The sequence below is a fragment of the Mirounga angustirostris genome, unplaced genomic scaffold, assembly GCF_029215605.1.
Source record: "Mirounga angustirostris isolate CCGP_5_RB_7025 unplaced genomic scaffold, mMirAng1.0.hap1 SCAF_17, whole genome shotgun sequence".
Lineage (NCBI taxonomy): Eukaryota > Metazoa > Chordata > Mammalia > Carnivora > Phocidae > Mirounga > Mirounga angustirostris.
In genome coordinates this window covers 1,879,394-1,903,271 of record NW_026991725.1, presented here as the reverse complement: position 1 = coordinate 1,903,271, position 23,878 = coordinate 1,879,394, and the positions used below count along the sequence as shown (strand labels likewise).

The 23,878-nt window shown below is 39.4% G+C and overlaps 1 protein-coding gene across 5 annotated transcripts in view; it reads right to left on the bottom strand.

Moving 5' to 3' along the window:
• Nucleotides 1-23,878, bottom strand: part of SMYD4 (SET and MYND domain containing 4) — a 51,540-nt gene that overhangs the window by 24,502 nt on the left and 3,160 nt on the right. For 4 of the 5 annotated variants that reach the window (XR_008507222.2, XM_054510989.2, XM_054510988.2 and 1 more), the window contains exons 3-4: nucleotides 6,489-6,633; nucleotides 472-561 (exon numbers count right to left, since the gene is read on the bottom strand). Coding sequence is in view for 4 of the 5 variants with exons in the window: in XM_054510989.2 (XP_054366964.1) it covers nucleotides 472-561; nucleotides 6,489-6,633 (235 nt within the window). In the remaining variant the exon portion in view is untranslated. Of the gene's footprint in view, nucleotides 1-471; nucleotides 562-6,488; nucleotides 6,634-22,600; nucleotides 22,717-23,878 lie in introns of all 5 variants that reach the window. The other variant, XM_054510990.2, reaches the window with a different exon arrangement.

Below are 23,878 nucleotides of genomic sequence, written 5' to 3'. Positions count from 1 at the left end.
GGCATTTCAGTGAAACTTACTTGCCCACTCAAAATGTATGTTGAGGGCGAGCCATATTACTGCAAGGATAATCCTGAACATGCTCCACTTATTAAGAAACAAACAAACAAGTAAATAGTTTGCAAACACTTGGAACCATAAGTATTATTAGCAACATATCTCACAGCTGATCTTGACACTGAGAACTGCTGACCCACTGGATATCATCCATGGCCCCGTGCCATGTGCCATGACTCCTATCAACCAGTACTACCCCACGTGATCACGTGATAGGTAAAATGAATCAGGAGAAAGAAAAAAATGCATCAGGAGAAAGAACATATTTGGGAGGATACCAATTTTCTTCCAACTCAACCAGTTGCAGCAGGGCCCAGTTTTAGTGCTCTAAGGTAGGAGCAGAGCTGAAGGTCTAGTCTTCCAGTGAACCCCCTACAGATCCTCTCCAATCACATCAGGCACCCCGATACTCACTTCATACTCATCCAGGTAGAAGAGGGCCGCAGAGCGATTGGCATAACACAGTGAAATGTCTGCACTGTGAGGCCTTGCATGCGATATTCCCTGCAAAACAATGAACCAGTTAAAGGCATCAACGAAAACTGGCATTTTTAAAAATAATTTCTACACTCAACATGGGGCTGGAACTCATGACCCCAAGATCAAGAGTCACATGCTCTGCCTACTGAGCCAGCCAGGCGCACTGAAAACTAGCATTTTTAAAGTTTTTTTGGGGTGGGGGGACGCCTGGGTGACTCAGTCGGTTAAGCATTGGCCTTAAGCTTAGGTCATGATCCCAGGGTCCTGGGATTGAGCCCTGCATCCTGCTCAGCGGGGAGCCTGCTTTTCCCTCTGCCTACCACACCCCTGCTTGTGCGCATGCATGCTTCTCTCTCTCTGACAAACAAATAAATATAATCTTTAAAAAAATAAACTTGGGGCGCCTGGGTGGCTCAGTTGGTTAAGCGACTGCCTTCGGCTCAGGTCATGGTCCCGGAGTCCTGGGATCGAGTCCCACATCGGGCTCCCGGCTCAGCAGGGAGCCTGCTTCTCCCTCTGACCCTCTCCCCCCTCTCATGCTGTTTCTCTCTCTCTCTCAAATAAATAAATAAATAAAATCTTTAAAAAAAAAATAATAAAAATAAAAATTAAAAAATAAACTTTTTTTTTTCAGATAATAAGGGCTATACTATGAAAGATGGTATCAAATTGGTAAAGTTAGTGGATCTCTTTGTGCTTCAGCTTCATTTTTAACTACCTTAGAGCAAAGCTGTGAAGATCAAGTGAGGAAATAAATATCCAAAGCACTTTCAAGACAGCAGCATCAGACACAGCTTCAACCACAAACAATACTGAAGGTAAATGAAAACAGAGGAAAATATTGCAAGCACAATCCCAACGTAACAAAGGGTAAGTGGCACAAACAGAAATTCACAGAAGAAACGTTAATGATACTTATTTCTTAGAAAACAAATAGTTAATTCATTTGTGGATCACAAAATATATGAAAACGAAAGCACACACAGTTTCCTTTTTTTCTACCACGAAATTGGCAAGGATTAATAATTATCACAAAGGCAGCATCTCAAATCACTGGAGAAAAGATAGGGATTATTCAATAAAAGTACTGACAGGGTGCCTGGGTGGCTCAGTTGGTTGGGCGACTGCCTTCAGCTCAGGTCATGATCCTGGAGTCCCGGGATCGAGTCCCACATCGGCTCCCTGCTCAGCGGGGGGTCTGCTTCTCCCTCTGATCCTCTTCCCTCTTGTGCTCTCTGTCTCTCATTCTCTCTCTCTCAAATAAATAAATAAAAATCTTTAAAAAAAAAAAATAAAAAAAAAAAAAAATAAAAGTACTGACAAGTAGGTAGCCACTGAAGACAAATAAAGTTGGCTCTCTACTTATGATAAACCTTTCATTAGGATACATTCCAAATGGATCAAAATCTTAATGTAAAAAATGAAACTCTCAGAGCACTAGAAGAAACTACAGGAAGAATCTAAAGTAATGTTGGAGTGAGGAATCCCTAACTATGAAACAAAACCCAGAAGTCATAAGAGCTTAATACATTTGACTATATAAAACATTTCTTTATAGCAAAAACCAATAAAAGCAATATCAAAAGGCAAACATTGAACTGGAAAAAATATCTGCAATTCGTATCACAAGCAAAGGGCTCATTTCTTTACTTTATGATTAGTTCCTACAGATCAATAAGATGATGACCAATAATTCAATAGGAAAATATGCAAATGATAGGAACAGACAGTCCTAATGGGAAATATAAATGGCTCAAAAACATACGAAACGAAAAAATGCTCAACTTCATTCGTAATCAGCAAAATGCAAATTAAAACTCTACTGGATCTTGAAGACAGTATGCCAAGGGAAATAAACCAGAAACGAAAGGACAAATATTGTATGATTTCACTTGCATGAGGTACCTGGAATCGGCAGTATCACAGAGACAGAAAGTAGAACAGAGGTTGTCCGAGGCGGGGGGGAGGGAGGTATGGAGAGTTGGTGTTTGTTTAATGGGCACAGAGTTAGTTTGGGTTGATGAGAATGCTGTGGAAATGTATGGTGACGACAGCCGCACAACATCGTGAATATACTTAATGCCACGGCATTAGATACTTAAACATGGTTGAAATGGAGTATTTTATGTAGTGTATATTTTACCGTGATAAAAGAAGTTTTCATCTGATAAGCTGAAAAAACCCCTCCAAGGTAGTATTTCTTATTTATCAGACTGGCAAAGATAAATAAAATTGATAGCACACAGGGTGGTCAAAGGACTGGCAAGATGGCCATTCTTACATGTTGCTAGTGGGAGTATAAGCTGGTTTCATGATTTTGAAGGGCAAGTTAGCAATATGTATGTGTATTTCATAAACACCCATATCATTTATATCTCCATTACACCAGCAATTCTTCTTCTAGAATTTATCCTACAGATAGAAGACTTTACCCTAAAGATATGTGCAAAATAACACGCAAATTTTCTCAACACAGGGTTGTTTGGAATAGCAAAAGATAGGAAACAACTTAGATCAACTACATATAGATTTATAAGACAGTGGTTAAATAAACTATACATCCATATTACGGAATGTCATGTAGCTGTAAGAAAAGAATAAGGAAGCTCTTGATGTACTGATGTAGAATGATCTTCAAGATACTAGTAAGTGAAAAAAGCATGGGGCTGAACAGTGTATATAGAATGTCATTTACATAAAAAGTGTTGTGTGTGCAGGAATGAGAGTATTTGTATTCATTTATATATGCCAAAGTATCTCTGGAAAGATACATTAAAAAAAAGATTTATTTATTTACTTTAGAGAGAAGAGAGAGAGCATGTGAGCAGGGGGAGGTACAGAAGGAGGTGCAAAGGGAGAGACTGCAGCGGACTCCTTGCTGAGCACTGAGTGAGGAGCCTGAGGTGGGGCTTGATCCTAAGGCCCTGAAATCAGGACCTTGAGATCATGACCTGAGCTGAAATCAAGAGTCAGAAGCTTAACTGATTGAGCTACCCAGGCGCCCCTGGAAAGATACATTTAACAGTGCTAGCTTCTGGTATTGGGTAAGAGGTGGCTAGGGGACAGAAGAAATAGACTGTACTATATATACACTCTTGTACCTTTTGAATTCGAACTATGTAAACACATTTCCTATTCAAACATAAATAGAGGGGCACCTGGGTGGCTCAGATGGATAAGCATCTGCCTTTGGCTCAGGTCATGATCCCAGGGTCCTAGGATCAAGCCCCACATCGGGCTCCCTGCTCAGCAGGAAGTCTGATTCTCCCTCGCCCTCTGCCTCTCCCCCCACTTGTGCTCTCTCCCGCTCTCTCTCAAATAAATAAATAAAATCTTTAAAAACAAATAAATAGATAAAATAATAATAAAATCCTAATAACTAGTATTGTTAAGGATATAGAGAAATGAATATTCCCATACTTTTTTTTTTTTAAAGATTTTATTTATTTATTTGACAGAGAGAGAGCGAGAGAGCACAAGCAGGGGGAACAGTAGAGAGAGAGGGAGAAGCAGGCTCCTCGCCAAGCGGGGAGCCCGATGTGGGGTGATCCCAGGACCCTGGGATCATGACCTGAGCCGAAGGCAGACGCTTAACCATCTGAGCCACCCAGGCACCCCAAACACTCCCATACTTTACTAGAAGGGTTGTTAACTAGTTCTTTCCTAGAGAACTATTCAGCATCAAGTACCAAAGGCCTTAACGAAATACATTCAACTGACCCAGCAATTGCTCTTCTAGGAATTCATCCTAAGAAAACAATCAGATGTGTAAAAATATTTACATAGACGCTCCTTTGTAGCTCTACAATGCCAAGCAATCTGCCAACATTAGATGTTAAATCAAGTATAGTTCTCTGTAATGAAACACTAAGCTAGCTGTAAAAAATCATGTGCTAGTGGAAAATTTAGTAACACGAGAAAATGGTCATAAATTGTTGAGGGAGAAAAGCAGATTACAAAACAGGAAGTGCAGCATTATCCCAATTTTGTAAAAGAAAAACATATTTTCAGAGGAAAAAGTGTCTGGATGGATATAAGCAAAAATGTTAACAGTGCCTATCATTGATTATGGGATTTTTTTATTCCTTATGCTTCTATTTTCCAAGTAAATTACAAAATATAGTACTTTTATAATCAGATAAAAACAATAATTATTTTAAAAAAGAAAGAAAATAGCAGCTTTGTAGAAAATTGTGAAGTACCATAATCACCAAAATACTAGCTTCGTGAAATAGGAAGGCTCATCTCCCTCCACATTCAGAGCAAACCTTAATTTTTTGTCTGATTTCACTTTTTACTTGTTTTCCTTTAACAACTTCCCATGGGATCACATTTCTGATGTACATGCATAAAGTTGAAGAGATTAGCTCTGAAAAAGATTTTTTTTTTTTAAGATTTCATTTATTTATTTGAGACAGAGAGAATGAGAGGGAGGAGGGTCAGAGGGAGAAGCAGACTCCCCGCCGAGCAGGGAGCCCGATGTGGGACTTGATCCCGGGACTCCAGGATCATGACCTGAGCCGAAGGCAGTCGCTTAACCAACTGAGCCACCCAGGCGCCCTGAAAAAGAACTATTAAGCCATTTATTAGTGTATCATTGCATCTAATGAATCATAATTCTCCAGCATTCACTAATGCTTATAGTACTCCACTAAATACTTTATAACATTACAAAGCAGGGCCTTTATCAGTTAGAGAGGCTGTTGTTCCAAGTCTGATAGTTGTTGGAAAACGAATTCCAAACATCAAGTTTAGCCCTGTTGAAGATTCAGAGTAGAGGTACACCCTTCAAATTCACACTCATCCTTTTAATAATCTTCACAGACCTGGTGCAGGGGATTGGTTCATTCTTACTTTAGGCCCATATTTATCTCTTTAAATGTTATGGAAGGAAGTCTCTCAGGGGTCTTGCTTCAGTTTCTACCATGGAAGCAGGACAATAAGGGCAGCAGATTGGTAAAAGTCACTCTTTCTCATCAAAATCTAGTTCAGGGATGCTTAATTTTAAATACAGGCACACCTCATTTTAATGTGCTTTGCGGACACAGTATTTTCTTTTCTTTTCTTTCTTTTACAAATTAAAGGTTTGTGGCAATCCTGCATCAAGCAAGTCTATCAAAGCACCATGTAATAGCATTTGCTCATACTGTGTCTCTGTGTCACATTTCGTTAATTCCTGCAATATTTCAAACTGTTCATCATTATTATATTTGTTATAGTGAGCTGGGATAAGTGATGATGACTTGCTGAAAGCTCAGATGGTGGTGTTGTTTTTAGCAATAAAGAATTTTAAATTAAGGTATACAGTTTTTTTAGACATCATGCTATTTGCACACTTAACAGACAATGGTATGGTGTAAACAACTCTTATACACACTGGGAAACCAAAAAATTTACTTGACATGCTTTATTGTGGTAGTCTGGAACCAAACCCACGATATCTCCTAGGTATTTCTGTATCTGTTGACATCCTTCAAAATGGAGTTCAAATAGGCTGCGGCAACTGAGCTTATTTTCCTTTCAGACTTAATCTAAGTCATACTGGTTGTAAACTAACACCGTGGCTAACCAAAAATCGAGGTGCTCTCTAAATTGGGACTATCAAACCAACAGCCTCATCATTCATCAGATAAAAATGGCACGCAATTCAGTGACAGCTGACAGACACGGGCAAGGCAGAGCCAGGGGTCCAATAAGCCATAGCGCTACAAGGCATCTGAGGGAATTTGAGAAGTTTCTGGGTGGAATCCAGGACATATAATACAAACTACCTGTTGTTTCGGCATATAACCAACAGCAGAATTCTGCCAGTTTTAACAAATTCAATTCACAAATGATAAACAAAGCAACCACTGGCTACACAATTCAGCAAGAAGCTTCTATCTTGTGAAGAAATATGCATTGCTAAATTGTTAACACAGCCCCTCCTGCTGAGCTGGGGGGTACCTTACCTTAGAGTATAGCACTGTGGCTCCCATATAATCCTTCTTCTGAAATTTTTTGTTTCCTTCTTCTCTGTAGAAAGGGGGAGCGTTGGGCTCCTTTCCCACCAGGTAACCTCTAGAGAGACTTTTTAAAAACATCTCATCCTCTGGTCTTCATGAAGAAACAAACAAAAAAGAGCACAAATTTGTTATTTCAAGGGAAGCTCCTAACCACTGAACTTGAAATGGGAGTGAGTAGCTGCAAAACACTGGGACACGTGAGGTTGTCTGGGTCATGTAATGTGAATGGGGGCGGGTGACATTGCCTAAAATAATGGATTCTTTGCTAATAATTTCCTTTTTTCCCACTCCCTCTCTACCTTTAAAAACCTTCCCTTTTCTGTAGACTTTTGGGGCTCCCCTCTAGTTGCTAGAAGGGATGCTGCTCAACTTTTTTTTTAAAAAATTTATCTATTTATTTGAGAGAGCACATGAGCAGAGGGAAGGGGTAGAGGGAGAGGGAGAAGCAGGCTCCCCGCTGATCAAGGAGCCTGATATGGGGCTTGAGCCCAGACCCCTGGGACTACGACCTGAGCGGAAGGCAGATGCTTAACTGACTGAGCCACCCGGGCGCCCCAGGATGCTGCTCAATTTATGAATCAATTAATGAAGCCAACTTGATTTTTAAAATTTACTTGGTTGACTTTTTGTTATTTAACAAAGGATATCACTCAGCAATTCTTGGTACTATTTTTGCAAGTAATTCTGAAATTATTTTAACCTGAAAAGCTAAAAAAATAAGTATACAAATGCTCTATGTTAATAATAAAATTAACAAAGTTGATCTAATACATACACAAATATACATACACACAGGCAATGGAGACTAAACATTTTTCCCAACAAGGAGAAATAATATAGAATACCCTATATTCTCTCTTTGACTGTAAAGCAATAAAGTAAAATATGCATAACGGGAAAACTAAAAATTCTCTTAAGCAACTTTTGGGTCAAAGAAATCAAAATCAAAACTGAAGAATGTTTAGAAAAGTGTATTTCAAATTTTTGTTTACAAAGACCCATAATAAGAAGTATCTTTTAAACTATGATTCAATATGATACATCTCCGTATGTATATATTGAAATTTCACAAAACATTACTATTATGAGTTAATATCAAATATTTTATCAATATTTAAATACAATATAGAAAAAGTCTCAAATAACACAAAAAGGAAAATTAGAAAAGATTTTATTTAACTTAAAAGATGTATTTGGGGCACCTGGGTGGCTCAGTTGGTTAAGCATCCCAACTCTTGATTTCAGCTCAGGTCATGATCTCAGGGTCCTGGGATCCAGCCCCACATCGGGCTCTGCATTCAGCACAGAGTCTGTTTGTCCCTCCCCCTCTGCTCCTCCCCCCACTGGTGCTCTCTCTTTAAAATAAATAAATAAAATCTTAAAAAAGTGTGCTTGCCTGTTCTAAATTTATTCCAGTCTAAAACATTATGAGGACTATGCCCCATGCATATCTGGTACCCCATAGAGTCTGTTTTTTTTCTGTTTTGTTTTGAATTAGGTTAACCCTGAAAATCCTAGTTCAAACAAAAAGACTGTGGTGCATAAGAACAGCAAAATTCTTCTTGCCTAACAATGGATATTCTTTATCTTAATCCAAAATGATGATAAATTCAATGTTGTGTAATTGTTCTTTAGGGCAATTAAGAACTAAGCTGCAATAATTCATTCTCTTCTCCAGGCACCAAGTAAACTCAGTAATTGATTCAAAGTTTTGAAAAGCAAATGGAGTGGTGCCTGGGTGGCTCAGTTGGTTAAGCGACTGCCTTCGGCTCAGGTCATGATCCTGGAGTCCCGGGATCGAGTCCCGCATCGGGCTCCCTGCTCGGCAGGGGGTCTGCTTCTCCCTCTGACCCTCTTCCCTCTCGCACTCTCATTCTCTCTCTCAAATAAATAAATAAAAAATCTTTATATAAAAAAAAAGAAAAGCAAATGGATGTTCTATCTTTTTTTTAATATCAAATTTTCTTCTGGAATAGTATGATAAAAATTTGAGGAAGTAAAACAATTTCTCTAATTTTTTTATGGTGGTAAAATACACACTACAAATTTACATTTTATCCATTTTTAAGTGTACAGTTCAGTACTTAAAGTACTTAATGTACATTTATAATGTTGTACAATCATTACCACCATCCATTTCCAGAACTTTGTCACCATCCCAAACTGAAATTCTGTACTCATTAAAAGATAACTCCCCACTGCTCCTTCTCCCTTCTCCTTAGCCCCTGGTAACCTCTATTCTATGTTCTGTCTCTATGAATTTGTCTGTTCTAGGTACTTCAGATAAATGGAATCATATAATATTTATCCTTTTATGCCTGGCTTATTTCACTTAGCATACTATTCCAAGATTCATCCATGTTGTAGCATGTACCAGAATTTCATCTCCTTTTATGGATGCATAAAATTCTATTGTATGTATATACCAAATTTTGTCAATCCATTCATCTGTGGACGGACATTTGGGTTGTTTCCATTTTTGGCTATTGTGAAAAATACTGCCAAGAACACTGGTGTGCAAATACCTGTTCAAGTTCTGTTTTCAATTTTTTGAGGTATAAATGCAAAAGTGGGGTTGCTGGATCATATAGTTAATTCTAGTTTTTTTTTTTAAAGATTTTATTTATTTATTTGACAGAGAGAGAGAGAAAGCACAAGTAGGCAGAGAGGCAGGCAGAGGGAGAGGGAGAAGCAGGCTCTCCACTGAGCAGGTAGCCCGATGTGGGGCTCAATCCCAGGACTCTGGGATCACAACCCGAGCCGAAGGCAGCCGCTCAACCGACTGAGCCACCCAGGCACCCCTCTAGTTTTATTTATTTATTTTTTTTAAGATTTTATTTACTTATTTGAGAGAGAGAGAGCACCAGCTGGGGGAGAGGCAGAGGGAGAAGCAGACTCCCCACTGAGCAGGGAGCCCAGCGTGGGGCTCTATCCCAGAACCCTGGGATCATGACCCAAGCTGAAGACAGACAATTAACCAACTGAGCCACCTAGGCGCCCCTCTAGTTCTAATTTTTTGAGGAATTATACTGTTCTCCATAGTGGCTATACCACTTTACATTCCCACCAGCAAGGCACAAAGGCTCCAGTTTCTCCACATCCTCACCGACACGTGCTATTTTCTGTTTGTTTTCCCTAGTAGCCATCCTAATGAATGTGAGGTGCTATCTCACTGTAGTTTTGATTTGCATTTCCCTAGTGATTGGTGATTTCAAGAGCACCTTTTCATGTGCTTGTTGGCCATTTATATATCCTCTTTGGAGAAATGTCTATTCAAGTCCTTTGCCCATTTTTTAAAGGTTTTTATTATAATTATTATTTATTCATTTGGGAGAGAGAGAGAGTGAGTGAGAGCACAAGCAGTGGGGAGGGTCAAAGGAGAGGGAGAAGCAGACTCCCCGCTGAACAAGGTGCCCAATGTGAAGCTTGATCCCAGGACTCCGGATCATGACCTGAACTGGAGGCAGACGCTTAACCGACTGAGCCACCCAGGTGCCCCTTTTGCCCATTTTTAATCAGGCTGTTCTCTTGCTGTTGAGTCTAAGAGTTTTCTATATATTCTAAATATTAATCCCTTATCAGATACGTGATTTGCCAATATTTTCTCCCATTCTGTGGGTTGCCTTTTTAAAAATCTTTTTTATTTTTATTTTTATTTTTTTTAGTAATCTCTCTGCCTAATGTGGGGTTTGAACTTACGACCCTGACATCAAGAGCTGCATGCTCTACAGTCAGGTGCCTCTCTGTGTGTTGCCTTTTTACTGTTGATATTATCTTTTTATGCACAAAGTTTTAATTTTCACAAAGTCCAATTTGTCTATTTTTTCTTTTGTTGCCAGTGTCTTTGGTGTTATATCCAAGAAAATATTGCCAGCCGATGTCGTCTTTTTTTTTCAATGTCGTAAGTTTTACCTTAGGTTTTCTTCTAAAAGTCTTATAGTTTTAGCTCTGAAGTTTAAGTCCTTGGGCTATTCTGAGTTAGCTTTTGTATATGGTATAAGGTAAGTGTCCAACTTCATTCTTTTCATGTGGATTCTAATTAGGGAGCAGATAGAAAGAACCAAGTTTCTTTTTCCAGTCTTGCCTTTTCTCTTTAGACCCCTACAGAGGGAAAGCCTCTCAGGGAGTCAACTGGCAAAGCATCAAGTTCCAGCCTCAGCACAGAGTACAGAAGATTGTACTGAGAAACAATAGCTTATTAACTCCCATACATCCATGTTTTTTCCTGAACCATTTGAAGGTGAGTACAATCACCATGAAAGTTCACCTCTAAGCATTTCAGTAGGCCTCTGCTAAGAATAAGAATGTTTTATATCTTCATATCACATACTATCATTATCAGACCTAAAAGAAATTAACACTAATTCAAATATTTAAATTAAAATTTCCCAATTACTCCTAAAATATCTTTTATGTTCTTCCATTTGCCCCAACCTGATCCAGGATCAAAGTTTTGTTTTGTTTAGTATTTTATTTATTTTAGAGATAGAGCAAGTGGGGGGAAGAGCAGAGGGAGAGGGACAAGCAGACTCTGCTGAGCACAGAGCCCGATGAGGGACTCGATCCTAGTGAATAAGGGTTAAGGTACAGGCAGGGAGAGGCAGACCCTTAGCTGGGCTCTAAAACTATTCCTGGCAGGCAGAAGCCCTAAGCCAGAGTGAACAAGAGATAAAGAAACAGATCACCTGGCCTCCGATGTTAGGGAGTATTTTTCTTTGGTGGTTACAGTGTAATCATAGAAAATAACCAAACCTCAAAGAATTAAGTCATTAAGGGTGTTACCAATAGTCCTTGCTCAAACCAAGAGGGCACAAGAATCTCAAGGCCACAAGCTTCCCAGTCAGTTCTCAAAAGACTGACACTAAAAACCCTCAGTGGCAATCCATTCAGGACCCCTCTCACTCTAGAGAGCTTCTTTGCTTTCTGCTCTCACCTTCACTTAATAAACTTTCACTTTACTTCACCCTCTTGTGTCCGCAAGATTCATTCTTTGACTCTGTGACACAAGAACCCTGCAATCCTGTGACACTAGAACCCTGAGATCACGACCTGAGCTGAAATAAAGAGTCCATCACTCAACCGACTAAGCCACCCAGGCACCCCAAAGATCAAAGTTTTAATGTGCTACATTTAGTTGTTATTTCTCTTCAGTCTCTTAAGATAGTCCAGTAATTTTTTTGTTTTTCATGACTGACTTTTTTGAAGACTCAAGGCCAGGAAATGTTCCACACTCTGGTTTTGTCTCACTGCTTCCTCATGATTTAGATTCAGATTAAACAATTCTTGTCAAGGATACTAGTACATAGTTAAATCTGTATACTTCCTACTGCTTCAAGTCAGGAGACATATAATGTCAAGTAGTCCCCATTGGTGATGCTAAGTTTGGTCATTTGGTTAAAGTGGTGATTGTGGATCTTTCCAATGTAAGTAATCTATGGGCCGTACTTTGAGACCATGTGAATAAACTGTTCCAACGGTCTTTCTTCTTTGAACATCCATTGATGACCATTGCCACAATCAGTTATTATCCTGGGTCATAAAATGGTGGTTTTCTAGTTCTATCTATTTCTAAATTTTTAATTGGCATTCTTCTGTAAAGATAAATGCTTCCTCCTTCCTTTCTTTCTTTTATTTATGTCTTTGATAATCACTATACACTTAAAATAATTCAATGTTAGAAACTATTATAATACAGTATATTTTGATGCTCCATTTGTCCTAAATTTGGCCAGTGGGAACCTCTTCAGTTTGGCTCTTATGTTCTTTTTTTTTTTTTTTAAAGATTTTATTTATTTATTTGAGAGAGAGAGAATGAGAGGCAGAGAGCATGAGAGGGAGGAGGGTCAGAGGGAGAAGCAGACTCCCCACCGAGCAGGGAGCCCGATGCGGGACTCGATCCCGGGACTCCAGGATCATGACCTGAGCCAAAGGCAGTCGCTTAACCAACTGAGCCACCCAGGCGCCCTCTTATGTTCTTTTTTTATATAAACCCATTAGTCTTTGAGTGCTTCCTTGCTTTCTGGTCCAACAAGGTATGCCAGTTGAATCAGTAGAAAATCAAAACAAACAGGGTGGATAATGAGTCTGTTTAGGATTTCCCAGGACACTGTGAGATATTATTAATTGTGGGGGAGAGTCATCTGCCTCGAAAGGTCTTCGATACTGATAAAAGTTACCTATTTTGGGAAAATATTCCTCAAAGATTGTAAATCAGCAAGAAAGAAAAGCGTATGCCTGGCTTTAAACTTTAAAGGCCCAATTCATACTTTTATTTAATGGGCATGCATATAGAGATTAGAAGTTTAAATGTTTTGGTCACTTTTGATTATGATTGAATAGTTTTACAAACAAGTCTTCAGAACTAACTTGTTCTAAGTAAAGCAGTTTGGGGATGAAGCAGTGAAAGATACACTGAAAAAATTAAAATGGAGGCAATTATTAACTCCAGGGAAAACAAGAGGTGTAGAAGAGAACTGTAATTCGAAGTCTACTTCGTGGTTCATATGAGTAGTATTTACAGACATTTGTTTAACCAATATTATATTCTATTGAATATAGTATGTTATAAACTATAATATAGTTATGAGGATGAGGCAAAAACAAAGTATATACACGTGATTTGGAGTTAAGAGAGCAAAATTTGACATCTAAAGCTAAAAATTCAAAAAACAGCAGTATTAGCATACTGTTTAGAAATATGAAATAAAATACTAGAAAGAACAGTTAAAGCAGCATCCACTGGGGAATAGGAATGGGGAAGAATGAAACAAAGGGTTGCTGTTTTTCTTTATAAGCTTTGAAGTACTATTTGACTTCTTGCACTATGTGTATATTATTGATAAAAAATTCAACTAAAAATGGGAAATATTTCCATTTATTTATTTAATATATTTTTAAAGATTTTATTTATTTATTTGTCAGAAAGCAGGGGGAATGTCAGGCAGAGGGAGAAACAGGCTCCCCGCTGAGCAAGGAGCCTGATGCGGGACTCGATCCCAGGACCCTGGGATCATGACCTGAGCCAAAGGCAGCCGCTTAACCAACTGTGCCACCCAGGCATCCCGAAAATATTTCCATTTAATAAGGCACGTAGTTTACATATTTTTACAGGATTTTTCCACTAGCCTTTAAGAATCAAATGATCCCTACATTATAGGAACTATTTCAGAGCATAGAAAAAAATGAGAAGCTCTTCAATACATGCTACAAAGCCACCAAAACCCAGATACCAAGAGTTGACAGAGCACACACACATACACAAGAACATGTAAGGTAATATAATTAATGAACATAGATATAAAATTAAAAATAGTATTAGAAAATTGAATCAAGCCATGTGTTAAAAAAATGATGGATAATACATAGAGTTTATCTCCAAAACAGTTCAACTTCAATAAATCTATAAATGTAAATCCTATAGTAACAGATGAAAAGAGAAAAAGAAAATGACTGTTCCACCCAAAATATATATAAAAATATATATAAAAATAAAGTATCTGGGGGAGCCTGGGTGGCTCAGTCGTTAAGCGTCTGCCTTCGGCTCAGGTCATGATCCCAGGGTCCTGGGATTGAGCCCCACATCGGGCTCCCTGCTCAGTGGGAAGCCTGCTTCTCCCTCTCCCACTCCCACTTGCTTGTGTTCCCTCTCTCGCTGTGTCTCTGTCAAATAAATAAATAAAAATTTTTAGGGGTGCCTGGGTGGCTCAGTCGTTAAGCATCTGCCTTTGGCTCAGGTCATGATCCCAGGGTCCTGGGATTGAGTGCATCAGCAGGGAGCCTTCTCCCTCTCCCACTCCCCCTGCTTATATTCCCTCTCTTGCTGTCTCTCTCTCTGTCAAATAAATAAATAAAATCTTGAAAAGAAAATATATAAATTTTTTAAAAAATTAAAAATAGGGGTGCCTGGGTGCCTCAGTCATTAAGCGTCTGCCTTCAGCTCAGGTCATGATCCCAGGGTCCTGGGATCGAGCCCCACATCCAGCTCCCTGCTCCGCGAGTAGCCTGCTTCTCCCTCTCCCATTGCCCCTGCTTGTGTTCCTTCTCTCGCTGTGTCTCTCTGTCAAATAAATAAATAAAATCTTAAAAAAAAAATAAATTTTAAAAAATTTAAAAAGTATCTGATAAAATTCAATACCTATTTATGACAGAATATAGGCAACTTTCCTTAAACTGAAAAAGGGTATGTACTATAAACCTATGGCAAATGTCCTAAATGGCTGTTACTATTCAATATTGCACTGGAGGTCTAACTAATGCGATGATAATTAAAAGATAAAATAAGAGTAAAAATATTGGAAAAGAGAATTACTATTTGCAGATATAGCTATTTACCTAAAAATTCCAAGTGAATTGGCATAAAAACAATAAAATAATGTGAAAATACAGTTAGGTGGCCAATTATAAGATGAGAAAAAAATTCCTAGCTTTTATTTATACCACCAATCATCAGAGAATGTAATTGGGGGAGAAAAAGTCTTATTCACAATAATGATGAAAACTTACAATAAGTAAGAATAAATCTAAGTGGGAATGTGCAAGACTTCTACAAAGAAAACAATAAAACTTTACTTAAGGATGTAAAAGAAGCCCTAAAGAAATGACAAGACATACCCTTTACTTGGATGAGGAAATTTAATATTGTAAAGATGTCAAGTCTCCCTAAATGAATCTATAAATCCAACATAATCCCCATCAAAACCCCAACATTTTTTATGGAACCTGACAGACCTACAAAAGTTACAAGGGGGAAATGTACAGAAAATAGCCAAGATATTCTTGAAAAAGAATGAGTATATATGTGTGTGGGAACTTGGCCTTCCATGTTTTCGAGTGCTCCTTCCTTCTACTTCTGGTAATAAAATCTCAGGGAGAAAAACATTTCTTGTGGTTGAAGTAGGGAAGACCCCAATGTGGCAACAGGGTTGAGCATGTGCTATAGGCCTAGCCAATCAGAAAGGCCCTAAACCTTTTATTGAAAGGATTCACCAGGCAGTCAAAATCAGGTTGACTGGAGTCCAATCCAGACCTTTTCTGCCAAAACTCTCAGGAAAGAGTGCCAAACACTCTTTTCTTGTGGTTTCTTGTGGTTCAGAATGTGCCCAAGGCTACCAGTGTTTATTATGCCCATCAGGTGTAGAGTTTGTCCGAGAGATGAAGAGATACAGAGTCTAATGCCATCTGAGGCCCTGGATTCAACGCTGCTTGAAAACAGATCTGCCTTTGGATATCCTAGTTTCATAGTGCATAAATTTCCTAATTTGAGCTAGGTTTCTGTCACTTGAAACTGACAGAATTTTAATATGATACTCTAAAGTCACAGTAAAAACCCTTTGGTTTTGGCATAGAAATAGAGTCTAGAAACAAATTTATGGGTTAAGTGTGAATTTAATTTTTAACATGGCATTTTGAACCACTAAGGAAAGAATGGACTATTCAATAAATGCTGAAGAAAATTATCGGGAAAAAGGTTAGAACACTCTCTCACATTATACACAAAAATAAATTTCAGGGGTGCCTGGGTGGCTCAATCATTAAGCATCTGCCTTGGGCTCAGGTCATGATCCCAGGGTCCTGGGATTGAGTCCCGCATTGGGCTCTTCGCTCAGCAGGGAGCCTGCTTCTCCCTCCGCCTGCCACTTGCCCTGCTTGTGCTCTCTCTCTCTCTCTGACAAATAAATAAATGAAATCTTTAAATAAATAAATAAATTCCAGATGGATTTGATAGTGAAAACAAAAACACAAAACTACAAAAAAAAAAGTTAGAAGAAAATAAAGAATATTTTTATAATCTTGGAGTAGACCATCCTAAGCAAGAGACATAACTCAGAAGCCATTAAAAAAAATGACAGAGGGGAGGGGGGTAGGAGGATGGGTTAGCCTGGTGATGGGTATTAAAGAGGGCACGTTCTGCATGGAGCACTGGGTGTTACGCACAAACAATGAATCATGGAACACTACATCAAAAACTAATGATGTAATGTATGATGATTAACATAACAATAAAAATTTAAAAAAATGACAGATATACTTTTATAAAAATGAAAATACACACAATTTATATACAATGCAAAACGCGGCAAGTAAAATAAAGATGAATAATAGACTGGGAGAAAAATTAGTCACAAAAATAGCAAAGAACTATATGCCCAGAATTTTGAAGATCTCCTATAAATTCGTAAGAGAAAGACAGACAACCCAGTAGAAAAATGGGCAAAGGACACAAATGAACAGTTTGCAGAATACAGGTGGATTGTGATGTCAGAAACGATGCATTCCTTCACTAGTAATCAGAAAAATGCAAAACAAACAAACAAAACAACCACTAGACACTTTTGTCCTGAAGTTTGGCAAAATTAAAGACTTGCTTTCTAGTGTCGGCAAGGATTATAGGGAAGTGATTTTCATACATTGTTCATGGTAAACTGGTGAAGTCTTTTTGGAAGACAATTTGTCAGTGCTTATTAAATTTTAAAATGCTTGTAACAAGTGATTGTAACCATTCCTCTTCTAAGAATCTATCTTAAATTCTTAAATATGTGTACAAAAACATATAAAAAAAGTTATTTGGATGCCTGGGTGGCTCAGTCGGTTAAGCATCTGCCTTCGGCTCAGGTCATGATCCCAGGGTCCTGGGATTGAGTCCCGCATCAGGCTCCTTGCTCAGCAGGGAGCCTGCTTCTCCCTCTGCCTATTGCTCCCCCTGCTTGTGCTCATTCTCACTCTCTCTCTCTCTGACAAATAAATAAATAAAATCTTAAAAAAAAAAAAGTTGTTCACGGACACATGGTTTGTTAACAGTAAAAATACAACAACTGGAAATAATATAATTACCCCTCAACAGGGAAAGAACAACTACATTATGGTGTAACTATACAAGTAATATCACAGGGTTGCCAGAAAGATCAAGGTGTGACATTGGAGAAAACATCCTAGAACAAAGCACATAATATAATCTAACAGAATAAAGAAACAGATATGTATATACTTATCTACAATTGTATGAGAATACATAAAAAGAACTAGAAAACTCCAATAAACGGTGGTTATTTCTGTGGAACTGAATGAGGAGAAGGGTAAAGGAGAAACTTTCCTGTTAACTTCATTAAATATCATTTCAAATATGATGAGAATGTATTTCTATCTTATGAACATTTGTGAAAAAGAAAACAAGCGGACAAAAAACAAAAACAAAACACACACACAAAACCCCAAACCCAACTATTACCCTAATTGTACCTACTGAATTGCCAAGGCTCAACACTGTGCTCATTATTTCTTTCAACTAAAATCTGAGTGCCTGCCCTGTGTGAGACACTGTTGATAGCTGCCTGCACAAAGATAAAGATGTTAACATTGAAAGACAGACACAGGCAAGATCTCTGCCCTCATGGAGTTTATAGTTTAGCGGTGAAGATAGACAGTAAGCAAATGATTACACAAATATAAAAAGGAAAGCTATGTAGTGTTATAAATGTATAAAAAATGAAGGTGAGCCAGCTGGGACTCAGGGAAGGCTTTCCTGATGAAAGATCTGGCTGACCCTGAAGTTCTGAATTAAGCAGAACTTAATTCGGGTGTAGAGGAGGAGAGAGAAGCCAGGGAAAGCATTTCAGGCAGAAGAAATCAAGGCTACATGGCAAGGAGAAGCAGAGTGCACATCAAGAACTGAAAGAAGGCCCATATGCTGAGAACAGGAGTGGGGAGGTCAAGGACGTGCATTGTTTTTTTTGTCACTGCTGTAACAAATTCCCACCAAATTAGTGGCTTAAAACAAAAATGTGTTATTTTACAGTTCTGTCATGGGGCTCACTGGGCTAAAATCAAGGTGTTGGTAAAGATGTGTTGCTTTCTGGAGGCTCCAGGGAAGAATCTGTTTTCTCACCTTTTCCAGTTTTTAGAGGCTGCCTGCATTCTCTGGCTTGTGGCTCCCTTTCTCTACCTTCAAAACCAGCAATGCTGTGTCTCTCTCACAATTCTCCCACTAATTCTATCTCCCTCTAACACTTCTGCTTCTTTTCTCCATTTTTAAGGATTCTTGTGATTATACTGGCCTCACAGGGATAATCCAGGCTACTCTGCCTATCTTAAACTTGGCTCATTGGCAACCTTAATTCCATCTGCAAACTTAATTTCTCTCTGCCACATAACCCAGCATATTCGTAAATTCCAGGGATTAGGATGCAGAGAACATTGGAATATACGCCTACCACATAGGAAAAGGGGGAGAATTAACTTGATTTTATTACAAAATTTTAAATGTTTCGTGGTTATCCTGGGGATTACAAAATGAATCCATTTATTTACCATCTTCAGCTAGTACTTTTGTCATTTCCCAAATTATATAGAAGAACCTTAAAACAATTTACCTCCATTTGCCCATTTGTCTATTATCATGTCTCACTTCTAAATGTTCTAAGTCCTGTAACATTATTATTATCATTGTTTTAAATAATAATTTTTAAAATATTTAGTCACATATTTATCTTTTCTGGTACCTTTCCTTCCTTTCTGCAATTGCATGCTTCTATCTGGGATGATTTTTCTTTAACCTAAGAACTTCCTTCAGTATTTCTTTAGGCTCTAATCTGCAGAAGATGGTCTCTCAGAATTATTATTATTTTTTTGTCTGAAAATACCTTTATTTTGCATTCATTTTTGAAAGGTATTTTATTCCTTTTTATTTAAAAAATTTTTTTATGTAATCTTTACCCCCAACATGGGGCTCAAACTCATGACCCTGAGATGAAGAGTCACAAACTCGGGGCACCTGGGTGGCTCAGTTGTTAAGCATCTGCCTTCGGCTCAGGTCATGATCCCAGGGTCCTGGGATCAAGCCCCACGTCGGGCTCCCTGCTCAATGGGAAGCCTGCTTCTCCCTCTCCCACTCCCCTTGCTTGTGTTCCCTCTCTTGCTGTCTCTGTCAAATAAATAAATAAAAATCTTAAAAAAAAAGTCACAAACTCTTCCGACTGAGCCCGCCAGGTGCCCCACGTGTCTAGTAATCTTTTACTGTATTCTTGACTATGCATAGAGGACATAATAAAGCTAGATGACATTTTCCACTGTCAAAGTCCCCCTTCTCCTATGTTAGGCAGATAGGATGAGGGGCTGGCCAACCTTCATCTAACTGAAAATTGAGTTGGATCAGGGTTGGGCTACCATTTTGTTTTTTGTTTTTTTTTTTACTAACATATAATGTATTATTTGTTTCAGGGGTTTGTTTGTTTTTTAAAGATTTTATTTATTTGACAGAGAGACAGCGAGAGCAGGAACACAAGCAGGGTGAGTGGGAGAGGGAGAAGCAGGCTTCTGGTGGAGCAGAGAGCCCGATGAGGGGCTCGATCCCAGGACCCTGGGATCATGACCCGAGCCGAAGGCAGATGCTTAACGACTGAGCCACCCAGGCGCCCCTTGAGCTTAGATTTTTAACCTACCATACCACAGATGTTCAAAATCCGGCAAATGTCTTAACAGGGAGAATGTTTGTGCCAAGCCCCTTTCTGTAGGAATTTGGGGCACCCGGGTGGCTCAGTCGTTAAGTGTGTGCCTTCAGGTCGGGTCATGATCCCAGGGTCCTGGGATCGAGCCCCACATCCGGCTCCCTGCTCCGAGGGAAGCCTGCTTCTCCCTCTCCCACTCCCCCTGCTTGTGTTCCCTCTCGCTGTGTCTCTCTCTGTCAAATAAATAAATAAAATCTTAAAAAAAAAAAAGACTGTAGGAATTTTATTCTGCCTTTTTGGTTGGCCTCTTGCACTTCCTGAGAACTCAGTAAATGTCCTAGGAGGTAAACCTACTGTTTGGGCCTCCCCTATTTTTTTAAACATTTATTTATTTATTTTTTTTGTAATCTCTACACCCAATGTGGGGCTCAAACTCATGATCCCAAGATCAAGAGTTGCATGTTCCACTGACTAAGCCAGCCAGGCAACCCCCAATGAGTTAATTTTAGATACAGAATGGTTCATAGGTTTCTAGCTTTAGGAACTGAAATAAGGCAGTGCAAGTCACTAAAACAGGGACCACTGTAAGGGACTATGAGTTTGGTTATGGATATGTTGAATTTTAAGGATTTTTTTTTTTTTTATTCATGAGAGACAGAGAGAGAGAGAGAGAGGGGCAGAGGGAGAAGCAGGCTCCCAAGGAGCAGGGAGCCTGATGCGGGACTCGATACCAGGACCCTGGGATCATGACCTGAGCCGAAGGTAGACGCTTAACCATCTGAGCCACCCAGGCGCCCCAGGGTTGTTGTTTTTTTTTAAAGATTTTATTTATTTATTTAACAGAGAGAGAGAGAGAGCCCAAGCAGGGGGAGCGGCAGGCAGAGAGAGAGGGAGAAGCAGGCTTCCCTCTGAGCAGGGAGCCCAACGTGGGGCTCAATCCCAGGACCCTGGGATCATGACCTGAGCCAAAGGCAGACACTTAACAGACAGAGCCACCCAGGAGCCCCTGAATTTTAAGTATCTTTGAGACTTCAAGTAGTCCGCTGGATTTAGAGATTTGAGTCTCAGAAGAGAGGTGAGGGCTGGACATATAATTTTCAGGGTAATTAGCATATAGGACATAACCGATGTCACGGGTGTGAATGAGACTGTTATCAGTTGAGAATACAGAGTGGAAAGGAAAGACAGCCTAGGCTGGACTCAGGAGGAACTCCAATTTTAAATGACCAGGCAAATTCTCTTGATTTATATTCCTTTCAGTGCACCAAAAGTTCAAATGACTCTTGTGGATTATGACATCTTGCTGGTAGTAAACCATATCAAATTATCTTCGGATAACTCTGCCTATTAATATTTTCATCAATAGGTATCTATCATCTTTGGAAATTCTGTAAAGGGAATCCACACATCCTGCAGAGCTTTAGACATTATTTTTCAAATTGTAGGTCACGACTGAGTGGGTCATGAAATCAATTTAGTGGGTCCTGATTACTATTATTTTTTAAAGATTTTATTTCTTTATTTTGGGGGAGGGGAGAGGGAGAGTCTTAAGCAGACTCTATGCTGAGTGCAGAGCCTAACATGGGCTTGATCCCACAACCCTGAGATCATGACATGAGCCAAAACCAAGAGTTGGTGGCTTAACTAACTGTGCCACCCAGGTGCCCCCTGATTAGTATTTTTATTTTTTTATTTGAAAATTTTTTTTAATTTGTATTTTTAATTTTTAAATTTCTATTCTTTTTTTTTTTTTTAAGGTTTTATTTATTTACCTGAGAGCGTGAGAGCACAACCAGGGGGAGCAGCAGAGGGAGAGGGAGCAGCAGACTCCCCACTGAGCAGGGAGCCTAATGTGCGGCTTGATCTCAGGACCCTGAGATCATGACCTGAGCTGAAAGTAGCCGCTTAACCAACTGAGCCACCCAGGCGCCCCTATTTGTATTTTTTAAAGATTTACTTATTTAAGAGAGAGGGAGAAAGTGAGAGAGAGGGAGGGAGGAGAGAGAGCACGCAAGGGTGGGGTGGAGGGAGAGGGACAAAATGCCAAGCAGACTCCCCACCAAACGCAGAGCCCCACACAGGGCTGGATCCCAGGACCCTGAGATCACCATCTGAGCCAAAATCAAGAGTCGGACGCTTAACCAACTGAGGCACCCAGGCACCCCTAATTAGTATTTTTAAAATGAGATAGAGGAAAATATCGAAGTACATCATATGCAGTAAGCATCTACACTCTCTTCCATGGTGAAACTTATCCAGTCTGTGACTTGAAATCCCATGTATGACTCCCAAATTTCTATATCTAGCCCAGTGCTCTCTCCTAAATGCCATGCTCATTTAGAAAGCTCCACTTGGCTGTCTACTAGACATCTCAAACTGAACGATGAACCCCTGATCATCTTTCCCAAAACAGCTCCATCTGCCGCCCCCCCCAGATGATGGTAATTTCATTCTTCTTAGGCCTGTATCCCCAGAGCCACTTTTTACTTCTCTCATTCTCTAACACAGCACATCTCATCTTTCAGGGAATGCTGTTAAGTCTACCTTCAGAATCTAGCCACTTCTCATCATCCTTACCACTACCACCCTGGTCCAAATTATCATCACCTCATCTCTCACCTGGATTAATGCAAGAGCCTCCCAACAGGTTTCTCTAATTACACCCTTTCTTCTATAGCCTATTCTCAACACTGTAGTCAGAGTGATCTCTTGAAACAGGAGTCAGCAAACTTTTCCTGTGGAAAGTCAGAGAGTAAATATTCAGGTTTTTTGGGCCAAGAGGAAAATCAAGGCTATTACAGAGGTATTTCTATAAGAGAAGACAAATTTCTATAAAATGTTTGATAAAATTAAAAAATAATTGAGTCTATTTTTTGTAATACAGATCTACTTTTAAAAAGTATTTGAGAGAGAAAGAGTGAGACAGAGAGAGAGAGAGTGTGCACACGCAAGAGGGGGGAGTGGCAGAGGGAGAAGTAGACTCCCCAGGGAGCAGGACGTGGGGCTTGATCCCAGGACTCCAGGATCATGACCTGAGCCAAAGGCAGACGCTTAACTGACTGAGCCACCCAGGTGCCCCACAGGTCTACTTAAAAAAAATTTTTTTTTAGCAATTTCTATCCCCACCTTGGGGCTCGAACTCATGACCCTGAGATTAAGAGTCACATGTTCCTCTGACTGAGCAGGCCAGGTGCCCCATGTAATACAGGTCTACTAATGAGAATGAAATTTTTTTTAAATTTTAATTTTATTTTAAGATTTATTTATTTATTTGGGGGGGCAGAGGGAGAGGAAGAGAATCTCAAACAGACTGCCCACCAAGCACAGAGTTCCACATGGGGCTCAATCCCAGGACCCTGAGATCATGACCTGAGCTGAACCCAAGAGTCAGACGCTTAACTGATTGAGCCACCCGTCTTTATTTTTTTAATGGATTTTGCTTAATTGGGGTTCAAAGCAAGTGTTCCCTATCATCAAATCAACTAAACGCTTACCTGTAAAAACCATTCTTAGCTGATGGCCATATAAAAACAGGCAGCAAGATGGATTTACACTGCAGCTGTAGTTTGCTGACCTCTGCTTTAAAATATTATCAGATTGTACCATTCTCTCAAAACCCTGTGAATTAGTTTTCTTCTGTTGTGTAACCAATACCACAACTTCAGCAGCTTAAATACCCATTTATTATCCTCACAGTCTATAGATCAGAAGTGCAGGTGAGCTTGGCTGAGTTCTCTTGAGAAGGGTCTCACAAGGCTGAAATCAAGGTGACCTCTTATATGGAAGACCTGGGAAAGAATCCACTTCTAAGGTCATTCAGGTTTTTGGTAGAAGCCAGTTCCTTACAGTTGTAGGCCTGACATCCTTAGTTCCTTGCTGGCTATTAGCCAGGAACTA